This window comes from Podarcis raffonei, chromosome 3 (genome assembly GCF_027172205.1).
Source record: "Podarcis raffonei isolate rPodRaf1 chromosome 3, rPodRaf1.pri, whole genome shotgun sequence".
NCBI lineage: Eukaryota > Metazoa > Chordata > Lepidosauria > Squamata > Lacertidae > Podarcis > Podarcis raffonei.
This window is the reverse complement of record NC_070604.1, coordinates 1,415,793-1,437,036: the sequence shown is the minus strand read 5'-3', so window position 1 is coordinate 1,437,036 and position 21,244 is coordinate 1,415,793. Positions and strand designations below refer to the sequence as shown.

Below are 21,244 nucleotides of genomic sequence, written 5' to 3'. Positions count from 1 at the left end.
TTAGTTCCCAGTATATTTATATACAGCTGTATCATAAAAATGTATCACAATGGCTTACAACAATATAAAAACATAAAACCAAACAATAAAATTATAAAAATTAAAAAAAAAGTTAAAAGCAAAAAACAAACAAACAATTAAAAACAAACACCAATTGACTACATAGGCCTGGCAGAAGATAATTTTTTTGTCAACTTCTATTCAAAACTGTATAAAGAAGGCCCGGAGAAGAATGAAAAAAATTAAGGTATTCTTAAAGACATGTAAATTACCAATAATTTCTAAGGAAAAATTAATAACTTTGAATTCCCCCATTACAGTGACGGAAGTACAGCATGCTATTCAAAGATCAAAATCAGGGAAGACACCAGGTCCTGACAGTCTTCCAGCTGTTTATTATAAAAAAATAGAATATGCTTTATCCCTACCCCTAAAAGATTTAATGAATAAGATCCTTAAAACTGGGAAGCTACCGGACTCTTGGAAGGAGAGCTATATCTCGGTCATCCATAAACAAGGAACAGAACCATCAAATATCGCTAACTATAGACCTATTGCTCTGCTAAGCAACGACTATAGGATCTATGCTGATATCATAGCAAACAGATTAAAGATATTGTTGAAGGAGATAATTCACAAAGATCAAACAGGTTTTCTCCCTGGAAGATATATGCAAGCCAATATAAGAACACTGATAAATGTATTAGAATACTTGGATCTTAAAACTGAAAACCAGAGGCCATCATGTTTTTCGATGCTGAGAAGGCTTTTGATAATGTGTCTTGGAGGTTTATGAAAGAATTGATAGAAGAAATGGGATTCGGCAAAAATTTTAGTGGAGGAATAAAGGCAATTTATTCTGATCAAAAGGCAAAACTAATCATCAACAGTAATATCTCAGAGGAATGCAAAATTAGTAATGGAACTAGGCAAGGATGCCCCTTATTGCCCCTAATTTTCATATTAATAATGGAAGGATTAAATAACCAAATTAGGGAAGACAACTGTATCACCTTAGGCAATAACACGTATAAGATCAGAGTATTTGCAGACGACGTGCTAGTCATGACTGAAAATCCCAAAGAAAGTTTGATAAGAGTAATAGAATTGTTTAACAACTTTGGAGAAGTTGCAGGCTTTAAGTTGAACACTAATAAGACTAGGTTAATAGTTAAAAATGTACCTACAACTGAAAAGAAAGGCATAGAAGAAGCTACGGGACTGAAGATTTGCCAGAAAGCAAAATATTTGGGCATCTGGATTACCTCCAAAAATCTAAATTAAATACAGGATAACTATATAAAAACTTGGCAAGAAATAAAAAACAACAACCTTGAAACCTGGACTCAGCTGAAGTTGTCTTCCTTGGTAGGATTTCGATCATAAAGATGAATGTTCTCCCTAGACTGGTTTTCTTATTTCAAATGATCCCAATTCTGAGTGAGGTAGGCTGAGGAGAGAAGGTAACCTGGAGGGATGGCAACAAGAAATATCTAAATTTATATGGAAGGGCAGGAGACCCAGAATTAAACATCGAATTTTAATAGATATAAAGGATAGAGGTGGCTTCACCCTGCCCAATTTGAAATTGTATTACGTGGCAGCCTGCCTCATGTGGATGAAGGTATGGTGCATTTTGAAAGATATGGATATGTTGGACTTGGAGGGACATAATAACCGTTGGGGTTGACATGCTTATTTAATATATGGAAAGGCAAAAATACACAGAGATTTCTCAAATCATATCATAAGGAGATCACTTCTTAAAATTTGGGAGAAACATAAAGATTGGTTGGAGTTCAAAATCCCGTGGTGGGCCTCTCCAGTAGAGGCCACAGTGGTGAAGAAAAAAAAATTGTTGGAAAATTGGCCTACCTATAAAACACTTTTAAAAGAAGAAGAGAACCAATTGGAACTTAAGAGCTTTGAGGAATTAAGAGATGTCATTACAGATTGGTTCCAATATTATCAAATATTCAAAAGATTTAAAGTAGATAAACAAAAAGGGTTCACCAAGGACACCTCAAGATTTGAATCCGACATAATAAATTCAAAAAGTAAAACCCTCTCTAAAGCTTATCACCTCCTATTTGACTGGAAAGTCGAGGAGGAGGAAGTTACATCAGCCATTGTAATGGTTCTAAGGGGTTGCTCGTGCGTAAGCAGGTGTCTATCTCCCCGGCTGGGCGCAAACACCTGGCTGGGCTGCCAAAGTGAACCTCTTCTGTCCGGACAGCCACTCACCCGTGGCAGACTCAATCGTTGGCAGAATCCGTGAGTGGGCGTTTCTTAAACTTCTTCCAGCAAAGAAGCTCTTTGATGCCTAGTCTCCGCCTACCCTCTCTGCGCGAAAGCCTTTTGCGCAGGGAGGGCGTGGGCAACGGAGGACCCCTACTCTCCCCGCTGGTCCCAGGCAAGGAGTCATGGGACCGCCTCGCCACTTCCCCCAGCTGCTCCCCTGGTGCTACGCTGATTCTCTTCCCCAGAAGATGGGCTGCTTCTCCCGATCCCTGGACGCTCTCTGGAATCCCTCTGGCTTTTGCGCTCCCCCTCCAGTACTGATGGCAGTTCCCTGACAGCCATGATAAAATGGTCTCAAGATTTTGGGTATGTTATAACAATGTCCCAATAGGAAAACCTGTGGAAGAAATTTACTACGTGCCATGCCATAAGGAAAACTTGTTAAAAATGCAACACCGGTGTTATTTAACTCCGTGGAAATTAGCCAAAATGTACAAAGGAGCCAAAAGTAATTGTTGGAGATCTGGAGACCAAACAGGCACACTGTACCATATATGGTGGTAATGTAGCAAAATAAATAAATTTTGCAAGGAAATCCACTTTGAACCAGAAAAAAATGTTAAGAATCTCATTTATTGGGAAACCAGAGGAATATCTGTTAGGCATCACTGATTCAGATATTCCTAAAAAATTTAAATAGTTTTTTTTTGTATTCAACAGTGGCAGTGAGAGTTCTTATAGCTACAAGGTGGAAGAGCGACATAATTCCTTCTAGACAAGAGTGGATGCAAAAATTGATTGAATATGCTGAATTAGATAGTGCATCTGAACAAAATAAAAATAAACCGAGAATTGAATTTGTATCAAAATGGAAGGCCTTCAGAACATATCTTGAACAAAATTATACCATGTTAAAATCTGTAGCAGCTTTTGAGTGATCCCAGCAGTTTTTATTAATTGCTTATATAAATACAAACATTTATAAATTGTGAAAATATTAACATAAAAAATAGTATTTTGTTATGGCAGTAAATTTATGTAAAAAGAATTAAGGAATAAATGGGAGGTTGTTTATAAAAGATAATGAGATTTTTATTTTTATTGTAACATGAAATTGCAATCACAAATTTTTATCATAATTTTTATCTTATTAACAGATTGTGTTGTACCCCTTTTCAGTATTATTATTTTTTTGTATGTAATAAGTATGGAAATAAGCATGGGGGAAAATAAAACAAAAACAAAAATAAAAATAAATAAAAGAAATTCTGGAACTTTCCTGACGTTGGGCACTGCAGTCTAATGAACCTTTTATATCAATGGCTGCAAAATATATCTTTATATAACGTGGTTGAGAGCTATGCAGAATCAACAATAAATGCAAATTACTTTGAACAAAAGATAATATCCTTGAAATGTTTGAGCTTAAAGGTTATGTTTCATCCATTTGCTTTCTATGTGCTATTTTCTCCTCAGAAGAATGTTGTATTGTATTCTGTGCTTTGTCTGAATAGATTTCTATGTTTATGGTCCAACACCATGGGGTCTGTTAGGTAAGTGTGGTTTTGAAATGTTTGAACTAAACATTAGAAGACATACTTTAAATGAATAAATGAAATGTTTCATTTTTTAAAAAAGAAGGGAATTTTTTTCAGCAGGCATTTAAAGGTTGATACATCAAAAAACTGATGTATGAAAAATGGGTGTAAGCGTATAAAATACAAACATATACAGTGGTACATCGGTTTAAGAATAGCCCTGTTTACGAACGATTTGGTTTACGAACTCTGCAAAACTGGAAGTAGTTTGTGAACTTTACCTTGGTCTACGAACGGAATCCAAACAGTGGAGGGGCACCGGTGGCGGGAGGCCTCATTAGGGAAAGCGAACTTCAGTTTAAGAACAGATTCGGTTTAAGAACGGACTTCCGGAATGGATTAAGTTCGTAAACCAAAGTACCACTGTATTCTAAATATTTTGCCTGCTGTCAAGGATTCGGCTGTTTCTGTTTTCATTATAAAGTGAAGCGCACGTACGTCAGAGTGAGCAGGCAGTCACTCACCTTCTCCACGTTGCAGGATTAGGCACGCCACTGGAAATGGTCTCATTGCTGGCAAATGAATTCCCATGCAGCTAAAAATGGTTCCAAGTCCGTACTGTAATATACAACTTTGCCCTTTCAAAATTCTAGCAAATGCCTCTGGGACACCCTGATCTGCCAAGGACTCCCGGAGAAGTGAGAGGGTCAGTATCTGCATCATTGCAGGGCAGAGGTCCGGGGGGGGGGTACTGGTCCTTGTTGACATATATGTGCAGCAGCTGCCCTCAGGACAGAGAAAATCAAAACGGGGGTGTTGTGTTTCAGATATGCCCCCCTGGCACAAAGGTTGTGGAGCTGCCAAATAGAGAGAGCTTCATTAACATGTGACCCCCAAACTGTTGCCAAAGTTCTGCACATGTTTTGTGCTCTTTAGTGTAATGAATCCTACATTTTGTGCCACCCCCCAAATCAAGCAATTGACAAAACAAATTAGGGTTACAAGTTAATGCCAGAAAATCCAGCCTTGTCTGACTGACTCCAAACAAGTGCCAAGCTTTTGTGCTAGTTTTGTACGGCAAACCCCATGTTTTGTGCCACCCCACAAACTGAGAAATTGACACTCAAACCGGGGTCACCTTTGTGGGAATTATGGCAGTGCTATTACCACGTAGGAATAAAACATTGTTATTTGCATTTCTATAGTGTTTAGGATGTAATCTACTCAAAAGCAAAGCCCATTGCCTACAGTGAGGCGTACTCCTTGCTAGGAGCCTAGGGAAGAGGACTACAGTGTTACAGCGTTGTGTTCAAAGGGCTAAGCATATATTATTCCAATTCCATTCCAGTTTCCCTGTTGCACTACGATAGCCTTTGATGATCACGTTAGATTATTCCCCCTCTTTTTCAAAGGCAGGGCTTCCCATGGGCAGCCAGGGACCCAGGGACTTCTGGGTCCGCAGTAGGTCAACCTCTTAGCGCAATGATGCCCCACCCACAGAAACTCGTGTCAGTAGAGGATTTGGTATCTTTGTGCTCAGTTTCAGTTTGGGGTGTGAAAGTGATGCCAGAAACACATTTGTGTTGTGTTTCTCACAAGACTTTTCACAAGGCATAGGAGAGGAATTTGTATAAGTTCACTTGCAAAAAGGAAGAGTGTATCTCTGTTTCTAAAATGCATCTGAACAATACAGATCTGGGACATTTGTTTCTCAATAAGCCGTACGGAAGGCCATCTTTTCCTTTCAGCCACTGGAGAGGGGGGCAGCGGACAAATAACCCACCTGCTAGAGTTCTTATTTCTACAGCACTGACTGCTAAGGTAGACCTAATGAGCGGTTTCACATAAGAAGAGTCTACTGGATCAGGTCCAGTGCTATTTTTCTAGAAAAAGAGGTGCTGGAACTGAGTCCCCACTGAAAAAAACCCCTGTGCATAGGCCTGCATATACGGACATCCCACCACAAAGCGTGGCTTCCAAGAGTAAGAAGAGAAGCATGAGACTGAAGACACGATGACCTCAGGGCTGTTAAAGCTGTTTAAGCAACAACTTAGGCTGGAATAAAGCCCTGGTCAGGTCAATGGCCCATTTTGTCCAGCTTCCAGTTCCCACAGGGGCCAACCAGAGTTCTGTGGGAAAATCACAGGCAGGATTCAAGCCCAGAAGCCCTCTCCCCACATGTGATTTCCTGCAACTGGTCTTCTGGCCTCCTGCCTCAGACTGCTTTCCCCAGACCCTTCTATTTTCTCTTTGTAGCTTCTCAGAAATAGCTCCTGTGTCTAAATATTGCTCTTTTCATCGGTGTCTTGGGCTTTGCCATGACAAATGAGGAGTCTGGGAGCAAATGAGGAGAAAAGGTAACCTGGAGGGATGGCAGCTGCCGTCTGCATCACTCCCAGAAACTCAAGAAGAGTCCATGGCGTCCACCTCACACGTGGGGAGGTAGTTCTGGAGCAAGGACCAACCTCCCGTAAAGGTTACAACTAGCTGCTGCTACTGCTGCCTTGATCTTTGCTGAAATGCTGAGTCAGTGCTTCCTGGCCCCTTCGGATCCCAGAAGAGCTGCTTCGTTCTGTGAATATCAAACTGCTGGCAAGAGTTTCACAAACAGTGCAGCTGGAAGGAAGTCTTAAAAGAGGCAACATCCCCATTTGAAAGTGAACTTGCCAACTTCTCTGCAAAAAAAAGAGGCTTTGCAAGCCCCCTTTATTAACAGCCCCCCCCATGTTTAATCAAAGCAGCAACGTGCTCCTTAGATTGGAAGGCACAGCTGCAGGGCCAGGTCTTGTCATACAGTGGTACCTCAAGTTAAGTACTTAATTCGTTCCAGAGGTCCGTACTTAACCTGAAACGGTTCTTAACCTCAAGCACCACTTTAGCTAATGGGGTCTCCTGCTGCCGCCATGCTGCCGGAGCACGATTTCTGTTCTCATCCTGAAGCAAAGTTCTTAACCTGAAGCACTATTTCTGGGTTAGCGGAGTCTGTAACCTGAAGAGTATGTAACCTGAAGCGTATGTAACCCGAGGTACCACTGTATTTGCTAGTCTTAGTCAATTTGAAGTTTCCACTGAATTTCACCTACAGCACAAGTTGAGGCGATTCCTGTTTGCTCTTAATGTCAAGAGTTTTGATCAGACCAGAGACACTTCCAGTTTGAGTCCTGCACCTTCCTAATTGTACCGCTGTCACCTTTTTAAATTATTATTGTTAATTTTTATTATTGATAATTGTATGAATTTTATGTATTTTTCAAAAATGAACAAAACCCCAAGTTCTAGCAACACTTGTTTCTGGTAGGGCATGGGGGGCCACTGCTGTCCCCTCCATATTTTGTGGCCTGCAGCAGTCCCTGGTGGGCCTTCAACTTGTGTTGCAGGTGAAATTCAGTGGAAACTTCAAATTGACTAAGACTAGCAAATATGACAATAGAGAGGATTAGCTTGGATTAATCATTAGCTAGAAGCCTAGAACAATCTTTGCAGACCTTAATAGGTTTCCTTTACAGGAAGTCACCAGCTAGTGTTTTCAGAACTGATATGTCTCTTACCTTCTGCCCTCTGTAGATATAATGATGATTAGGCAACTGCTAAAACCTGAAAGCTACAGGTTTGAAATTGTTCTGGTGAGCAGCCCAACGTATGGAGCCATTCAAGGTGTCTGAGACAATAAGGCTGAGGCAGTTCAGAAGCACGATATGCAGTGCAGAGTGTTTTATTTTACATAGCACTCGAAACCAAAGTTAAAACAAACTTCCATTTAATGTGAAAGCAGAGTCAGGAACAGACCTAGAATCATAGAATCATAGAATCATAGAGTTGGAAGAGACCACAAGGGCCATCGAGTCCAACCCCCTGCCAAGCAGGAAACACCATCAGAGCACTCCTGACATATGGTTGACTGGGTGTATTAGACCAGTGTTCCCCAACCTTGGGCCTCCAGCTGTTTTTGGACTACAACTCCCATCATCCCTCACTAGCAAGACCAGTGGTCAAGGATGATGGGAATTGTAGTGCAAAAACAGCTGGAGGCCCAAGGTTGGGGAACACTGTATTAGATGACCCCCCCCCCAAATTAGCAGCTGCAATTTGGGGATTTGTCTTATAAGCCCAGTTGCCTAATACGCTGGGCAGCTCCCCGTCGGGAGAAAGCCGCCGGGCGTGGAGCTGAGCCCGCCGCCCGCTGCTGCTGCTTCAGAGCTGCCACCGCCGCGGGGGGGTGAGGGCGGGCTCCGCTCGGTGCCGCCCATACCCGGCGTATAAAGCGACCCCGACTTTTTAACCTGTTTTCCGAGGTTAAAAAGTCGCCTTATACACCAGAATCTACGGTACTTATGGTTTGTTTGGAGAGAAACCAACTGTGATCTTGGGTTCAGCCATAATGCTAAGCTTTTTGGGGCAGCGCAGCAGCAAGGAGGAGGGAAGCTCCTGTGATTTTAGCACAGCCCCATTAAACCATAGTTTATTTTAACTGTGATTTCAAGTGATATGCAAACCAGGCCACAGTGTGCCAGCCACAGTGACATTACTTGCATGGTGTCAGCATGTTAAAAGCAGACAGCCAGGCTAGGTCAGCTGTATATTGCGCAACAAAGATTTGTGTAGTTCACACTCTCAACAACCTTGAGGGTAAATTTCAAGGTTGCACATCACTGCACAGATGAAATGCAATACGGTATCTGTTAGGGGAAATGTCAGATGAGCAGTTAACGTGCCTAAAACCTGGTCATTGAGCACATTGTTGTTTAGTCATTTAGTTGTGTCCGACTCTTCGTGACCCCCTGGACCAGAGCACACCAGGCCCTCCTGTCTTCCACTGCCTCTCACAGTTTGGTCAAACTCATGTTGGTAGCTTCGAGAATGCTGTCCAACCATTTCGTCCTCTGTCATCCCCTTCTCCTTGTGCCCTCCATCTTTCCCAACATCAGGGTCTTTCCAAGGAGTCTTCTCTTCTCATGAGGTGGCCAAAGTACTGGAGCCTCAGCTTCAGGATCTGTCCTTCCAGTGAGCACATTATCTCTCCACAAAGAAGCATCTATTATTCCCAAACCTGGTGAAGACAGTACTCACCATGCATAATAGAGGCTGTTTTTCTTAATGTACGTGCCAAGATACTAACAGCAATAGATGCTAAAAGGTTAGTACACCCAGGTCAGGTGAGTTTTATTCACCATAGGCAGAGTGCAGATAATTTAAGGCTAGTAAGAAATTTGTTAGACCACGGGTGACACTGTGGTCTAAATCATGGAGCCTCTTGGGCTTGTCGATCGGAAGGTCGGCGGTTCAAATCCCCATGACGGGGTGAGCTCCCGTTGCTCTGTCCCAGCTCCTGCCAACGTAGCAGTTCAAAAGCGCGTCAAAGTGCAAGTAGATAAATAGGTACCGCTCTGGTGGGAAGGTAAATGGTGTTTCCATGTGCTGCTCTGGTTCACCAGAAGCGGCTTAGTCATGCTGACTGCATGACCTGGAAGCTGTCTGTGGAAAATGCCGGCTCCCTCGGCCAGTAAAGCGAGATGAGCGCCGCAACCCCAGAGCCATCCGCAACTGGACCTAATGGTACCTTTACCTTTCCCTTTTAACAAATTTAATTGCTTCAAACAGTAATTGATATGGCACAGCTGAAAATCTAGACAGCATCTTAAAAAGTAGATACATCACCTTGCCAACAAAGGTCCGTATAGTAAAAGCTCTGGTTTTCCCAGTAGTAATGTATGGAAGTGAAACCTGGACCATAAAGAAGGCTGATCGCCGAAGAATTGATGCTTTTGAATTATGGTGCTGGAGGAGACTCTTGAGAGTCCCATGGACTGCAAGAAGATCAAGCCTATCCATTCTTAAGGAAATCAGTCCTGAGTGCTCACTGGAAGGACAGATCCTGAAGCTGAGGCTCCAATACTTTGGCCACCTCATGAGAAGAGAAGACTCCCTGGAAAAGACCCTGTCGTTGGGTGGGAAAGATGGAGGGCACAAGGAGAAGGGGACGACAGAGGATGAGATGGTTGGATAGTGTTCTCGAAGCTACCAGCATGAGTTTGACCAAACTGCGGGAGGCAGTGGAAGACAGGAGTGCCTGGTGTGCTCTGGTCCAGGGGGTCACGAAGAGGCAGACTTGACTAAACGACTAAACAACAAGATGCTGAAAAAGGCTTTTATTGCTTAGGAAAAAATTGGGTTTCCTCCAGATTAGACTATTGTACAGTGGTACCTCTGGTTACGTACTTAATTAAGTTCCAGAGGTTCGCGTCTCCGCTCCTCCACATGCAGCTGCTGGGTGACCTTGGGCCAGTCACACTTCTTTGAAGTCTCTCAGCCCCACTCACCTCACAGAGTGTTTGTTGTGGGGGAGGAGGGGAAAGGAGAATGTTAGCCGCTTTGAGACTCCTTCGGGTAGTGATAAAGCGGGATATCAAATCCAAACTCTTCTTCTTCTTCTTCTTTACCTAGTGGGGCCTTCCGCTGCTGCCATGCTGCCACCGCGCGATTTTTGTTCTCATCCTGAAGCAAAGTTCTTAACCCGAGGTACTATTTCTGGGTTAGAGGAGTCTGTAAGCTGAAGCGTATGTAACCCGAGGTACCACTCTACTTGTAAAGGTAAAGGTACCCCTGACCAATAGGTCCAGTCATGACCGACTCTGGGATTGCGGCACTCATCTCACTTTATTGGCCGAGGGAGCCAGCATTCAGCTTCCGGGTCATGTGGCCAGCATGACTAAGCCGCTTCTGGTGAACCAGAGCAGCGCACGGAAACGCCGTTTACCTTCCCGCCGGAGCAGTACCTATTGATCTACTTGCACTCTGACATGCTTTCAAACTGCTAGGTTGGCAGGAGCAGGGACCGAGCAACGGGAGCTCACCCAGTCGCGGGGATTCAAACAGCTGACCTTCTGATCGGCAAGTCCTAGGCTCTGTGGTTTAACCCACAGTGCCGCCCGCGTCCCCATTGTACTTGTACCCTGGACTAACTCACTGATGAGGCCAAATGGCTTTCTCTTGCCTGGTTTAGAGATGTAAGGGCTGCTGTTTGCATTAGGTTTATATCCATTGGGATGTGCAATTAGGCACTAAAGACAGGCTGATGGTTTTGTACATGAATGAGTGGAATTTAAAATAGCCATGCATGCAGATGAATAGTTTATTAGTAGGCCTGAATCATCCATATCAGAATTTCTGGCTAGGTGATCAATTGGTCAAACTCCAAATTAAAGTCAATGGGCACTATAAAGTTATCTAGTTTATATTCTAACTGGCAATTTTGTTGGTGCCGAGAGGTGCAAGTCTCTCTTTCTGCTAATACCCTTTCATGGGTAGTCTTGGAGATGACCTACTTGGCAACCCCTTTATGGGTGGCATTATATAAATTATATATATATGAGGACCAGTTCCATGTGCGCTTACAACAGCTAGGGAGGCCCTGGTCTATAGTATCCCATCCCTTAGTTTGAGTCACATGCTCATGCCAAATTAATTTCATGGGTTATTCTGATTAGAAAATAGAGAAGCAGCCTTTTTGTACAAGAGGGAGGCTGATAGTAGGATTTATGTCAGCTCAATTAACAGGGTCAGGTGAATTTTTGCCATTATGAGTTTTGCTGTTCAGATAATTCTTTTCTGCTAGCACTGAATGGCAATGCTTTTCGGAGTCTATCTTTAGACTCCTACCTCTGAGATTCTCGGCATCTCCTATATTGTGTTGCTGGAGGAAATCATTAGTTCACAGATTAGATTATAAATGCTTATTGGAATGCTGTAAAGCAGGGGTATCAAACTCAAATTCATCGGGGGCCGAATCAGCAGTTTGGTCACCCTCAAAGGGCCGGTTGTATCTGTAGGACTATGGCATGCGCTCAATATAAAAACAAGTGGAGGTTTCCTGAATGCATGTAAAGTGGAGGTTTCCTGTATAGAATGGCCGGCGCCGCTAGAGGGCAGACGTTCTCTGGCTTGTAGGCTGCCGCGCATGCGCTGAAGAGGCGGCTTTCTTGTCTCACAAAAAAAAAAAGCGAGAATAAAAGGTGAAGGCTGGCAGCCAGCGGCGACTACACGGGCCACATGACGAGGTCTGGCGGGCCGGATTCAGCCCACGGACCTTGTGTTTGACACCCGTGCTGTAAAGGATCTTTGAGATGAATGCAACAGTTACAAATGTTTCATTCTGCAAAGTCAGTGGAAAGTTGCTTTTGCATCCACACAGTGTCACTTTAGATTTAAAATTGAGCTGATTCCACAAAAATTGATGTTTTGAGTATACTGTACTCCACAGCAACTTGATCAGAATGGTATAGCTAGGTTGTCAATGTAGCCCAGAAAATGCCTCTTGGGGTCCCAGACTGTCTCTGGACACCCCCACCTGCCCCCCAAAGACTCTTCACTTCTGACACACCAACCAAGTCTTTTTACGTCCACTGAAGAGGAATTCACCAGGACTGCAAAAGGCAGTCTCTAAAGCAGACAGACACGCCTAGCAACTTTTAGCTTCCCATCGGTGGCAAAATTTAGAGCATACTTGCCCCTTTAATTAATACTCTTGCGGAGTATGTCAGGGAATACCTTTATTTTAGAAAGTGCAGGAAAAGCTGTGTTTTCCAGCTGGATATGCAGGGCCAGGACAGAAGCGTGGGGAAATGAGGCTGCTGGCTTGCCAGCCAAGGAAGCCTGCCGAAAGATCCCTGTGACTCAGAGACAGGAAACAATACAGAGACTTGGCCTCCACATTCCTTCCAGTTGTGCTCACTCTGTTCTTTGTTCAAGGATTGCAACATCCATTAAGCCCATTAGCAGAACCTCCAGCGACACAAAATATTTCTGGTTTCCTTGCCATGATTAGCAGCACAAGGAATGTGTAACTGCTCAAACCAAATTCAACTAGTTTAAGGCAAAACAGGTATTTGGTGTTTTTAATGGATACCTGAACTCATTCATGGTTGAAGATGTAGAAAGACTTCAAGGCACGGCAGAAACATTTCCCAAAGGATCTAAAGCAGCTTGGTAAGTGAGTACAGAATTGCAGTCTCAAGACTGGACAAGTGGGGGGGGGGGGGACAGGACACGTACTCATTCAAATCCCAGCCACTGCATTGAGAACTCTGTTTTCAAGGTATCCAACAAAGGATGGCGGTTAAGACAGAAACATCATCACATAGCAAACACCTATTTATTAATAAATTAGTATACCAGAAGGCAAGTTTCTTTCAACGTCATCCTCTCCTCCCCCCCCCCCCCCCCGGCAAGGTAGGACATTCCACCTTGCAACACCCTCTCCAAAGTAAGCATTACCATGGACTGGTTTATTACTGGCATAGTAGTTGCAAATATAATAGAGGCAGACTTCTTACAATGCAGCATTTTTAATAAAAAGTGATGTCTGTGTGGAGGGGGGAAATGCAAAGACCAAGTGAGGTATTTGAAACCTATTGGCCACATCCGTATAGATTTTTTTAAAAAACACACACACAAAAAGACAAAAATTTGAAGCACAAATCAATAAGTCTTGTAGAATGAGAAATGTGGCCCTGCCAGGGTTCTTGTTTACCTTCCAGAGTCCAGCTCCAGGTGCTACTCCAAAAATGACCCAAATTACCAAGCCCACTGAAATCCTAAAATGGCAAGGCAAAGTACTCCTCTTGAGTTGAGTGGACAGAATTACATTCATCTGCAGGCCAAAATGTCATTATCTTGAAGGCTGGAGAAATTACATGTAACATGTTTTGGAGGAGTCGCCCACCAATATCTGCTTTGTCCACTTGGAAACCATACAAGGAGCTCGTAAAACATCAACAATTGGAATCATCCAGCAGTACTGGTGCTTTTTCTTTATAACGTCTTAAGAAAAGCTGATCAAACTGACAACCGTTTTTCACATAAGCTTCCAGTTATGAGCAGGGCAGTAAATGAGAATTAAAAATACCTGCCATGAGAAAAAATATATATATTTCAAGTTGGAGTTAAAAAAACCCACACATAAAACATCAAAAGAAGAACAAAAAACACCCCTAATTGATGATGAGATTAGAAGTAGATGAAGCCAGTCCAAATTCAACAGATAAAATTGAAAATAATATCTGTGGTGGTTGTTTTTAAGTGGTTAGAATGACAGGTTAAAATGTTGTAATTAAGAGGGGGAAACAAGACCTTTTAATTCAGATAATAAACATGAAAGGGTGCACATTGCCCCTCCCTCCTCCGGCAAGGAAGAAAAAAGCAAAACCTAGGAGAAAATACTGGCCACAAGTTCTACAAAATATCCTGCTGGCATGTTGACTTTAACAGGCGCCAAGCGAGCGCAAGTAGCAGCCAGAATATGTGTGCAGCGTGCAATCATTTGGTGAGCCAGTCTAGAGCAAATCAGGCAGGTGGCTGTAGACCGAATCCAGGAGAGTCTGGCTTGCTTCCTGGCTCTTGACACCAGCAATTTCGAAAAGCCTGTCCAGCTTATCTTCTGCCTGTGGGATCTCTTCAATGGCATGCAGCTCTTCTGGGTTCAGTATGTGAAGCATGTCGTCAAAGATGGGCTGCAGGTCACAGGGGTCCAAGCGCACCTGTCGCAGCACAGTATCCTTCTTTTCTGTGGAAAGAAAGAGGGTGTTTTGCTATTAACCCAGGATTTGCCAAAAGTCCCTTGGCCACAGCAACCTCTGCAGCTGCAAACTGAAGCCTCAACACAGAGCCAAACTATAAGTTACACTCCTGAGGTTGGATCCAGGCTCTCAGCGTGCTTAGAGCAGACACTGTTTAATCAAAGGAAATTCTACTATACTATTAAGACTGTCATATTTCTCTTTACACCTGCTTTCTGCCTAGCCAGAAATCTGTGTGTAACAGAGACTGCAGCAACAGATGAGCTTAATGTTTTGAAAAATGGAGACCACCCACTTCTTGCTTATCCCAAAGTCCTAAGGGCAGCCTGATAGCTGCAAGCACCTAACAGAGACTAAGGATGAAACAGTAAAACCTCCAACGGCACAACCAAGCAGAACTGAATGGAAAGACACCTCCACTTCATCCCAAACCCCTCCAGCCTGGAATAACAAGGGTTTGCACTGCTCTGTAAGTCTGGATCCAACCCAACAGGGAAATCTGCATTCTTGCAGCAAATCAGCCCACCCCATCCCTAAACTTGCTATGCAAATGCTGCTCATTAATCCATCCATATCTGGTTCATGTGGAATCCACTTCCTGCCCACTTAAGGGCCTGTTTGCAATACCCTGGGCTTCTTATTTCTATCCTGTTTTCCTATCAGCTCAGATTCCAGCATTTTTGGGCTAAGGTTCTTCCAAACCCCTCTATCATGGTAGCTCAGCATCCTCTTGCCTGGCTTATGGAAAATGGTACCCCAGATGACCCACCTGGGCCATACAGGTTTGTTAGGATAAAGTAGTGGGAGGGAATTGTGTATGTTCCCTTAGCACCTTGAGCAATGACAGGAAAAAATGGAACTAACAATTGCAGTTATTTTAAAATGTTTGGCATGGCATAAAATCAACAACAAAGCTGCTTTGTAGATAACTTCTTTGTAGATAACTTGCTGTATGGGTGATAATCATCAAAAGGAATGTTTAGAAACACACACTGCTGTATTTTGGGCAACAAAATCTAAGTCTGCATTCCTAATATGTTACTGTTGTTCCATTTACTTTGAAGTCTGACAAAAAACACTAAAGCATGAGATGAGATTTCAGACTGGCAAAATTCAGTACCTTTGGTAATAAAGGAGCCTGTTCGGCTCAGAGCAGAGCAGCCACTGGAGGTTGAATCACAACGCAGAAGCGGTTCTGACTCATCCACAAAAAAGCACTTGTTCTTCTCCAAGGGAGATGGGTCCACGGGGATAATGGCTGCATCTGGCTTTGGAGCTGGGCTAGGACTTAGAGGAGCAGGATTTGCAGGAAGAGCCGATTTGTCAACTTCAAGCTGAAAGACAAGGACGCAAAATGCATCGGACATGAGGAGTCAGCAGTATTGCATCTCTGCAGTGCAAGAGGTCACACCCTGCAGGGCTGAGAAGAACCATCAGCCAATCCACTTCTAGGAGAACTTAAAACAACCTGCTTGCAGAGAATTATTCGGCATTAACATGAAAAGCTTATTAGCTAAAGAAATTCTCCACTCCACAACTGAGTGTGGGGGCAATAAAAGGAGCAGGACATTGCCAATCTTTCCTGTACCTTTTTTGGGGGGTGTGTGTTGTTGTTCATTCAGGGGCAGAAAAATGCAATGATTGATCCTCATGATGAAGCAGTTGCAGCAACAGGGCTGACTTCAGAGCACACACACAAGATGAGTCAGTGCAGGTTCTCTCTCACTCAGGTTTAAAATCACAGGCCAATAAATGCTGGTTTTGAGCAGGAGTGGAGAACCCTTCTGGGCTGGTGGGCCAGGTCATTCTCTGCACCCCACGGTCTAACTTTCACAGCTGGGTGGAACAACCTTAAGGAGAACCCCTTGCAAAGCTTCCCTGCTGAGCATGCGGGGTGAGGGGCTCGGGGCCGGACTCTGCAAGGGCTTCTTGCCACTTCGCCAGACTAGGGGAGGGAGCAACAGACAACCCTCTGCTTTCTGAAGCTCCCTTCCTGTTGCCTTGTCTGTTGCTGCTGCCTGAGGCAGTTGCTTGACCCTCTTCAGGAGGGCAAAAGCTCTGGTTTCATTGCACTATGAAACTGCATGCCATCTTATAGTAGTTTATAACAATTACTTTTGAATGTACAGTTACTCATTTGGGTTTCCGTTAAACACTAAAACTAATAAATGGCTTTGAGGCATCAGTAACTTGCACAAAAGTGCCTGTGTTGAATAGTAAGAAGAGGCTGCCCTTTCCCCAAGAAGATACAGTCGTACCTTGGTTGTCAAACGCCCTGGAACTCGGACATTTTGGTTCCCGAACACTGTAAACCCAGAAGTGATTTTCCGGTTTGAGAATGTTCTTTTGGAACCTGAACGTCCAATGGGGCTTTTAAAGTAATATACTTTTAAGTGAATTTTTAAAGAAGTGGACACAGTAAAAGTGGGGGGGGGTGTAAGCAAAACTGAATTATTTAACCACTAGATGGACAAAGAGCCTCTTAGGACCCTCTGTGCATGCCAGCATCCTGCCGAATGCTCTGACATCAAGAGCACGTCTATTGCAGCCGGGGCTGAACGCTGACTCACCCACAGAGCCTTGCTTTAAAGGGGGGAGGAGGGTTCCCAAGAACAAAAGGAGAATAAACACATGCACACACAGAGTGCTCAGCTAGCCAATTCAATTCTCAATTTGAACAAAGCAGCATTCATGTAAAAATGTCTTAAAACTCAAGTGAACTCAGCTGAGCACGTGCAGGTTCCACATGCAAAAATAGAGAAGCAGAAACAAGTTTCCTACACAGCAGCTGTTTGGGCTTTGATATTTGGTAGCTTAGATGATTGGTAGCTCCGTCCTCTTCTCTTCTTCCCCCTCTGAATGAGCGCCCTTGTGCATGGTTTTGTGCTTGAGCACACGTAATGGAGGCTAGGAGGCAGCAGAATGAGGTGGACCAGATCGCAGGAGGGGCTCATCCTATTGGAAATTCCCTTTGTGGGTAGGAAATTAGCATGCTAAAGAAGGTGCTAGGCTACAATGTCTTTACGTGTTACAGAATACAGAACACTGTGTGAGAGAGAAGACATGCTCAGAGACAATGCCAAAGGCAGAAGCTAAAATGTTCCTGCGGCCGCATGTTACCTCCAGCCATGCAACCAGAGATGTTTTTAATGGAAGGTGTTGGGGACAATGGATGTCGGCATCAGATATGTGCTTTGCTTCTGAGCTACAGCCTGTACATATATTTGAATATGGCAAGGAAAGAGAATTAATAGGAATTAGAATTGTATTAAAGCAAGAAGAAAAGCCACTTGCTCAGGCTCAATCATGATCAAAGCCTTAAAAATGCATTTCCGCCAAATAGCTACTGCCTTCCTCGCTGGAAATAGGAACGCACAAGCAACTGAACTGCTCGGCCCAAAAGGGTCCATTTATTTGCCAGTGTTCAAACGAAACAGTCACACAAAGTTCAAGGACTGCTCCCAAAGCCCAGTACAGTGGTACCTCTGGTTACAAACTTAATTCGTTCCGGAGGTCCGTTCTCAACCTGAAACCGTTTTTAACCTGAGGCACCACTTTAGCTAATGGGGCCTCCCACTGCCGCTGGAGCATGATTTCTGTTCTCATCCTGAAGCAAAGTTCTTAACCCGAGGTACTATTTCTGGGTTAGCGGAGTCTGTAACCTGAGGTGTTTGTAACCCAAGGTACCACTGTATTCTGCTGCCTGTCCCTTCCCTAAGCTCCAGGAACTGCCACGGGGCAGGGAAGAGAGCAGCAGGTCTCCTCAGCAGATACTGGTGGAGCGCCTTTTCCTGCCAGGACCACGAGTCACAGAGCCCCAGGTGGAAATTAACCTTATCCACGTCATTTCCACTGGGGAGAATGACATTTGAGCCCCGGGTTGCATCCCCAGGAGAAAACTCTGCTCTACTTGGGCTCAGGGAGTATCTGCCCGCCTCCGTTCCATTCCCCAGGGTCAGCAGAAGGGCCTTTCAGTGGTGGGACTCACTGGACCAAGGTGATGCCTTCCATAGTTCTAGTTACAGGTAGGTAGCTGTGTTGGTCTGCCGTAGTCGAAACAAAATAAAAAAATTCCGTCCAGTAGCACCTTAGAGACCAACTAAGTTTGTTATTGGTATGAGCTTTTGTGTATCTGAAGAAGTGTGCATGCACACGAAAGCTCATACCAATAACAAACTTAGTTGGTCTCTAAGGTGCTACTGGACGGAATTTTTTTTATTTTGGACCAAGGTGAGCACAGGACTTGCTTGCCTCCCTCCAGCTCACAAGCATTCCGTCAAGGGTGCTAGGTCTCGCAAACATCCAAATGCTTACTGCTTTGCTAACTAGAGATAGCTTGCTACTTTTTTGATCAACCCAACATTCGTAGCTGTGGCATTCCTGGCAGTTTAAGTCAAAAGAGATTAATATTGCTAACCACCAGTAAAAAGGCCTCAATACATGGCCCAAACACGAGACGCAAAATGAGTAAATATTCCACAGTCGGCATCATCAATATACAGAAGTCATTGCTGTTAAACTGAGAAGGTTTAACGGCAATAAAAACACATTCTGAGCCGTTCGTTCAAGCAGTCGGCCCAATCTCCACTGGGCCCAGAAGCAGGTTCCTAAACTGCTTCTCAGCCCCGTGGCTTCCCTAAATTGCAGCATGGAGCATCTGGGCCCCAGAGCTTCTTGGTCCTTCCCAAAGAAAGGGCTGCCTCTGTGCAATGCGGCTGACTGGGCCTGCGTCAGGAGCAGCTGGCACTGGCAGGGAAGGGAGATACAGAAGGAAACGGGAAATGAAAAGGGGTCATAGGAGGACAGAAGAGGACGCCCAGGAGAGCAGATACTGTTACCCTCAGTTACTCAAGGCAATTAGCTCCCATGACTGCTAATAAAATATCTCCATGAACCCAGTATAATCCACCACGACTCTCCAGACTCTGTGTGTCTCCTTCTAGGCAGCCTTCAGGCTAAACAGTCAGATCCCAGTCATGCAATTCTCTGCTAAAATCCTGTCTTTTAAAAATATTTTTATTTATGTATTTATTAAATTTGTACACCACCCTTTATCCATAGATCTCAGGGCAGTTCACAACGTAAAAAATACGAGATAAAAAACACAAAACACATAATAAAAAATGCGAACAAAAACAAACCCATGAGAGGCGCCTGGACATGTTTTGCCTTTGCTAATCTTGTACCAAGGTCTCGTCTGGACATGTTTGCCAAGGTTGAACTAGTTCAACCTCTGTCGACCCCTCCCCTTTTGTGACATGTCAGTGATGTAAAGATGATGTATCAATGATGCTGTATGAACTGTATTCTGGGATATTGTCGGAAGTTTTAAAAGTCAATGTTGCCCCATGCTCGGGGTTCCTTACTCCTGTGGGGACCTGCTGAGCAACAATAAAGATCATGATCTACTGACCACTGTTTGGCTAGAATTTCCCTCTTTTACTGACCGCATGGACCCGTGGGGGACTTGTACGCCGACAAGCTGGGCTGTTGAGTAGTCTCTCACCCCAGAACTTTTCCTTATCAGCGCCAACATCAAAATGGTAGGTGTCTAGTCTGCCAGAATTTCTCCCAGGGGCATACTTGACCCCTTCCTTTATTTTCACCAGAGGTGGGTGGATTCTGTAGCCAAAGAGCAGATTAGAAGCTCAAATTTCCAACCACATGCAGAGCTGGGGAAGTGAAACGATCAAGCAGGACTCAACTCGCTTCCATTCAAATCTCGCATTTGTCACAAACCCAGTACAGTGGTGCCCCGCAAGACGAATGCCTCGCAAAACGGAAAACGCGCAAGACGAAAGGGTTTTTCGGTTTTTGCGTCGCTTCGCAAGACGATTTTCCCTATGGGCTTGCTTCGCAAGACGAAATGTCTTGCGAGTTCTTGCGAGTTTGTTTCCTTTTTCTTAAAGCCGCTAAGCTGTTAATAGCTGCTAAGCCGCTAATAGCCATGCTTCGCAAGACGAAAAAACGCAAGACGAAGAGACTCGCGGAACGGATTAATTTCGTCTTGCGAGGCACCACTGTAGATGGTCTTGGGCCAGTCACTATTCTTTCAGCCTCAGTCCACATGGTAATCCTGCTGGCCTACCTTACAAGGTTGTGGCCAGGTGAGATAAAGAGCTGTGTAAATGGAAAGTGTTGTATTAATTATAGCACCTGCATAACAACTACAGCCAGCTTGCCCAGTAGCCAAGGTGACTATGGCCCAGATCAGATGCATACTAAACCGTGGTTTGTAATGCAGACAAATCTCACAGAAATATTACATGTGGGTGTTTTAAAAAAAGAAAGGTTCAACAATTTCCAAGACCCTGCTATTTACAATTCCCCGCTCACACCATCATGTCTACAGGTGAAACTTGGAAAATTAGAATATCATGGAAAAGTTCATTTATTTCAGTAATTCAACTTAAAAGATGAAACTAATATATGAGATAGACTCATGACATGCAAAGCGAGATATGTCAAGCCTTTATTTGTTATAATTGTGATGATCATGGCATACAGCTGATGAAAACCCCAAATTAACAATCTCAGAAAATTAGAATATTAAATGAAATCAGCAAAACAAGGGCTGCAAATAGAGCAATATTGGACGTCTGAGAAGTAGAAGCATGCATATGTACTCAGTACTTGGTTTGGGCCCCTTTTGCATCAATTACTGCCTCAATGCAGCGTGGCATGGATGCTATCAGCCTGTGCTTCATGAAGTCCAGGGTCAACGCAGCCGTCTACCAGGAGATTTTGGAGCACTATGTGCTTCCTTCCACAGACGAGCTTTATGGAGACGCTGACTTCATTTTCCAGCAGGACTTTGGCACCTGCCCACACTGCCAAAAGTACCAAAACCTGGTTCGATGCCCATGGGATTACTGTGCTTGATTGGCCAGCAAA

General features: G+C 44.0%; 1 protein-coding gene across 1 annotated transcript in view; it reads right to left on the bottom strand.

Moving 5' to 3' along the window:
• Nucleotides 1–13,101: 13,101 nt before the first annotated feature.
• The window catches only part of TNFRSF21 (TNF receptor superfamily member 21), a 43,894-nt gene continuing 35,751 nt past the window's right edge, over nt 13,102–21,244 (bottom strand). The window contains exons 5-6 of the mRNA XM_053380291.1: nt 15,471–15,684; nt 13,102–14,337 (exon numbers count right to left, since the gene is read on the bottom strand). Coding sequence (XP_053236266.1) covers nt 14,108–14,337; nt 15,471–15,684 — 444 coding nt within the window. The 3' untranslated portion in view covers nt 13,102–14,107. The remainder of the gene's footprint in view (nt 14,338–15,470; nt 15,685–21,244) is intronic.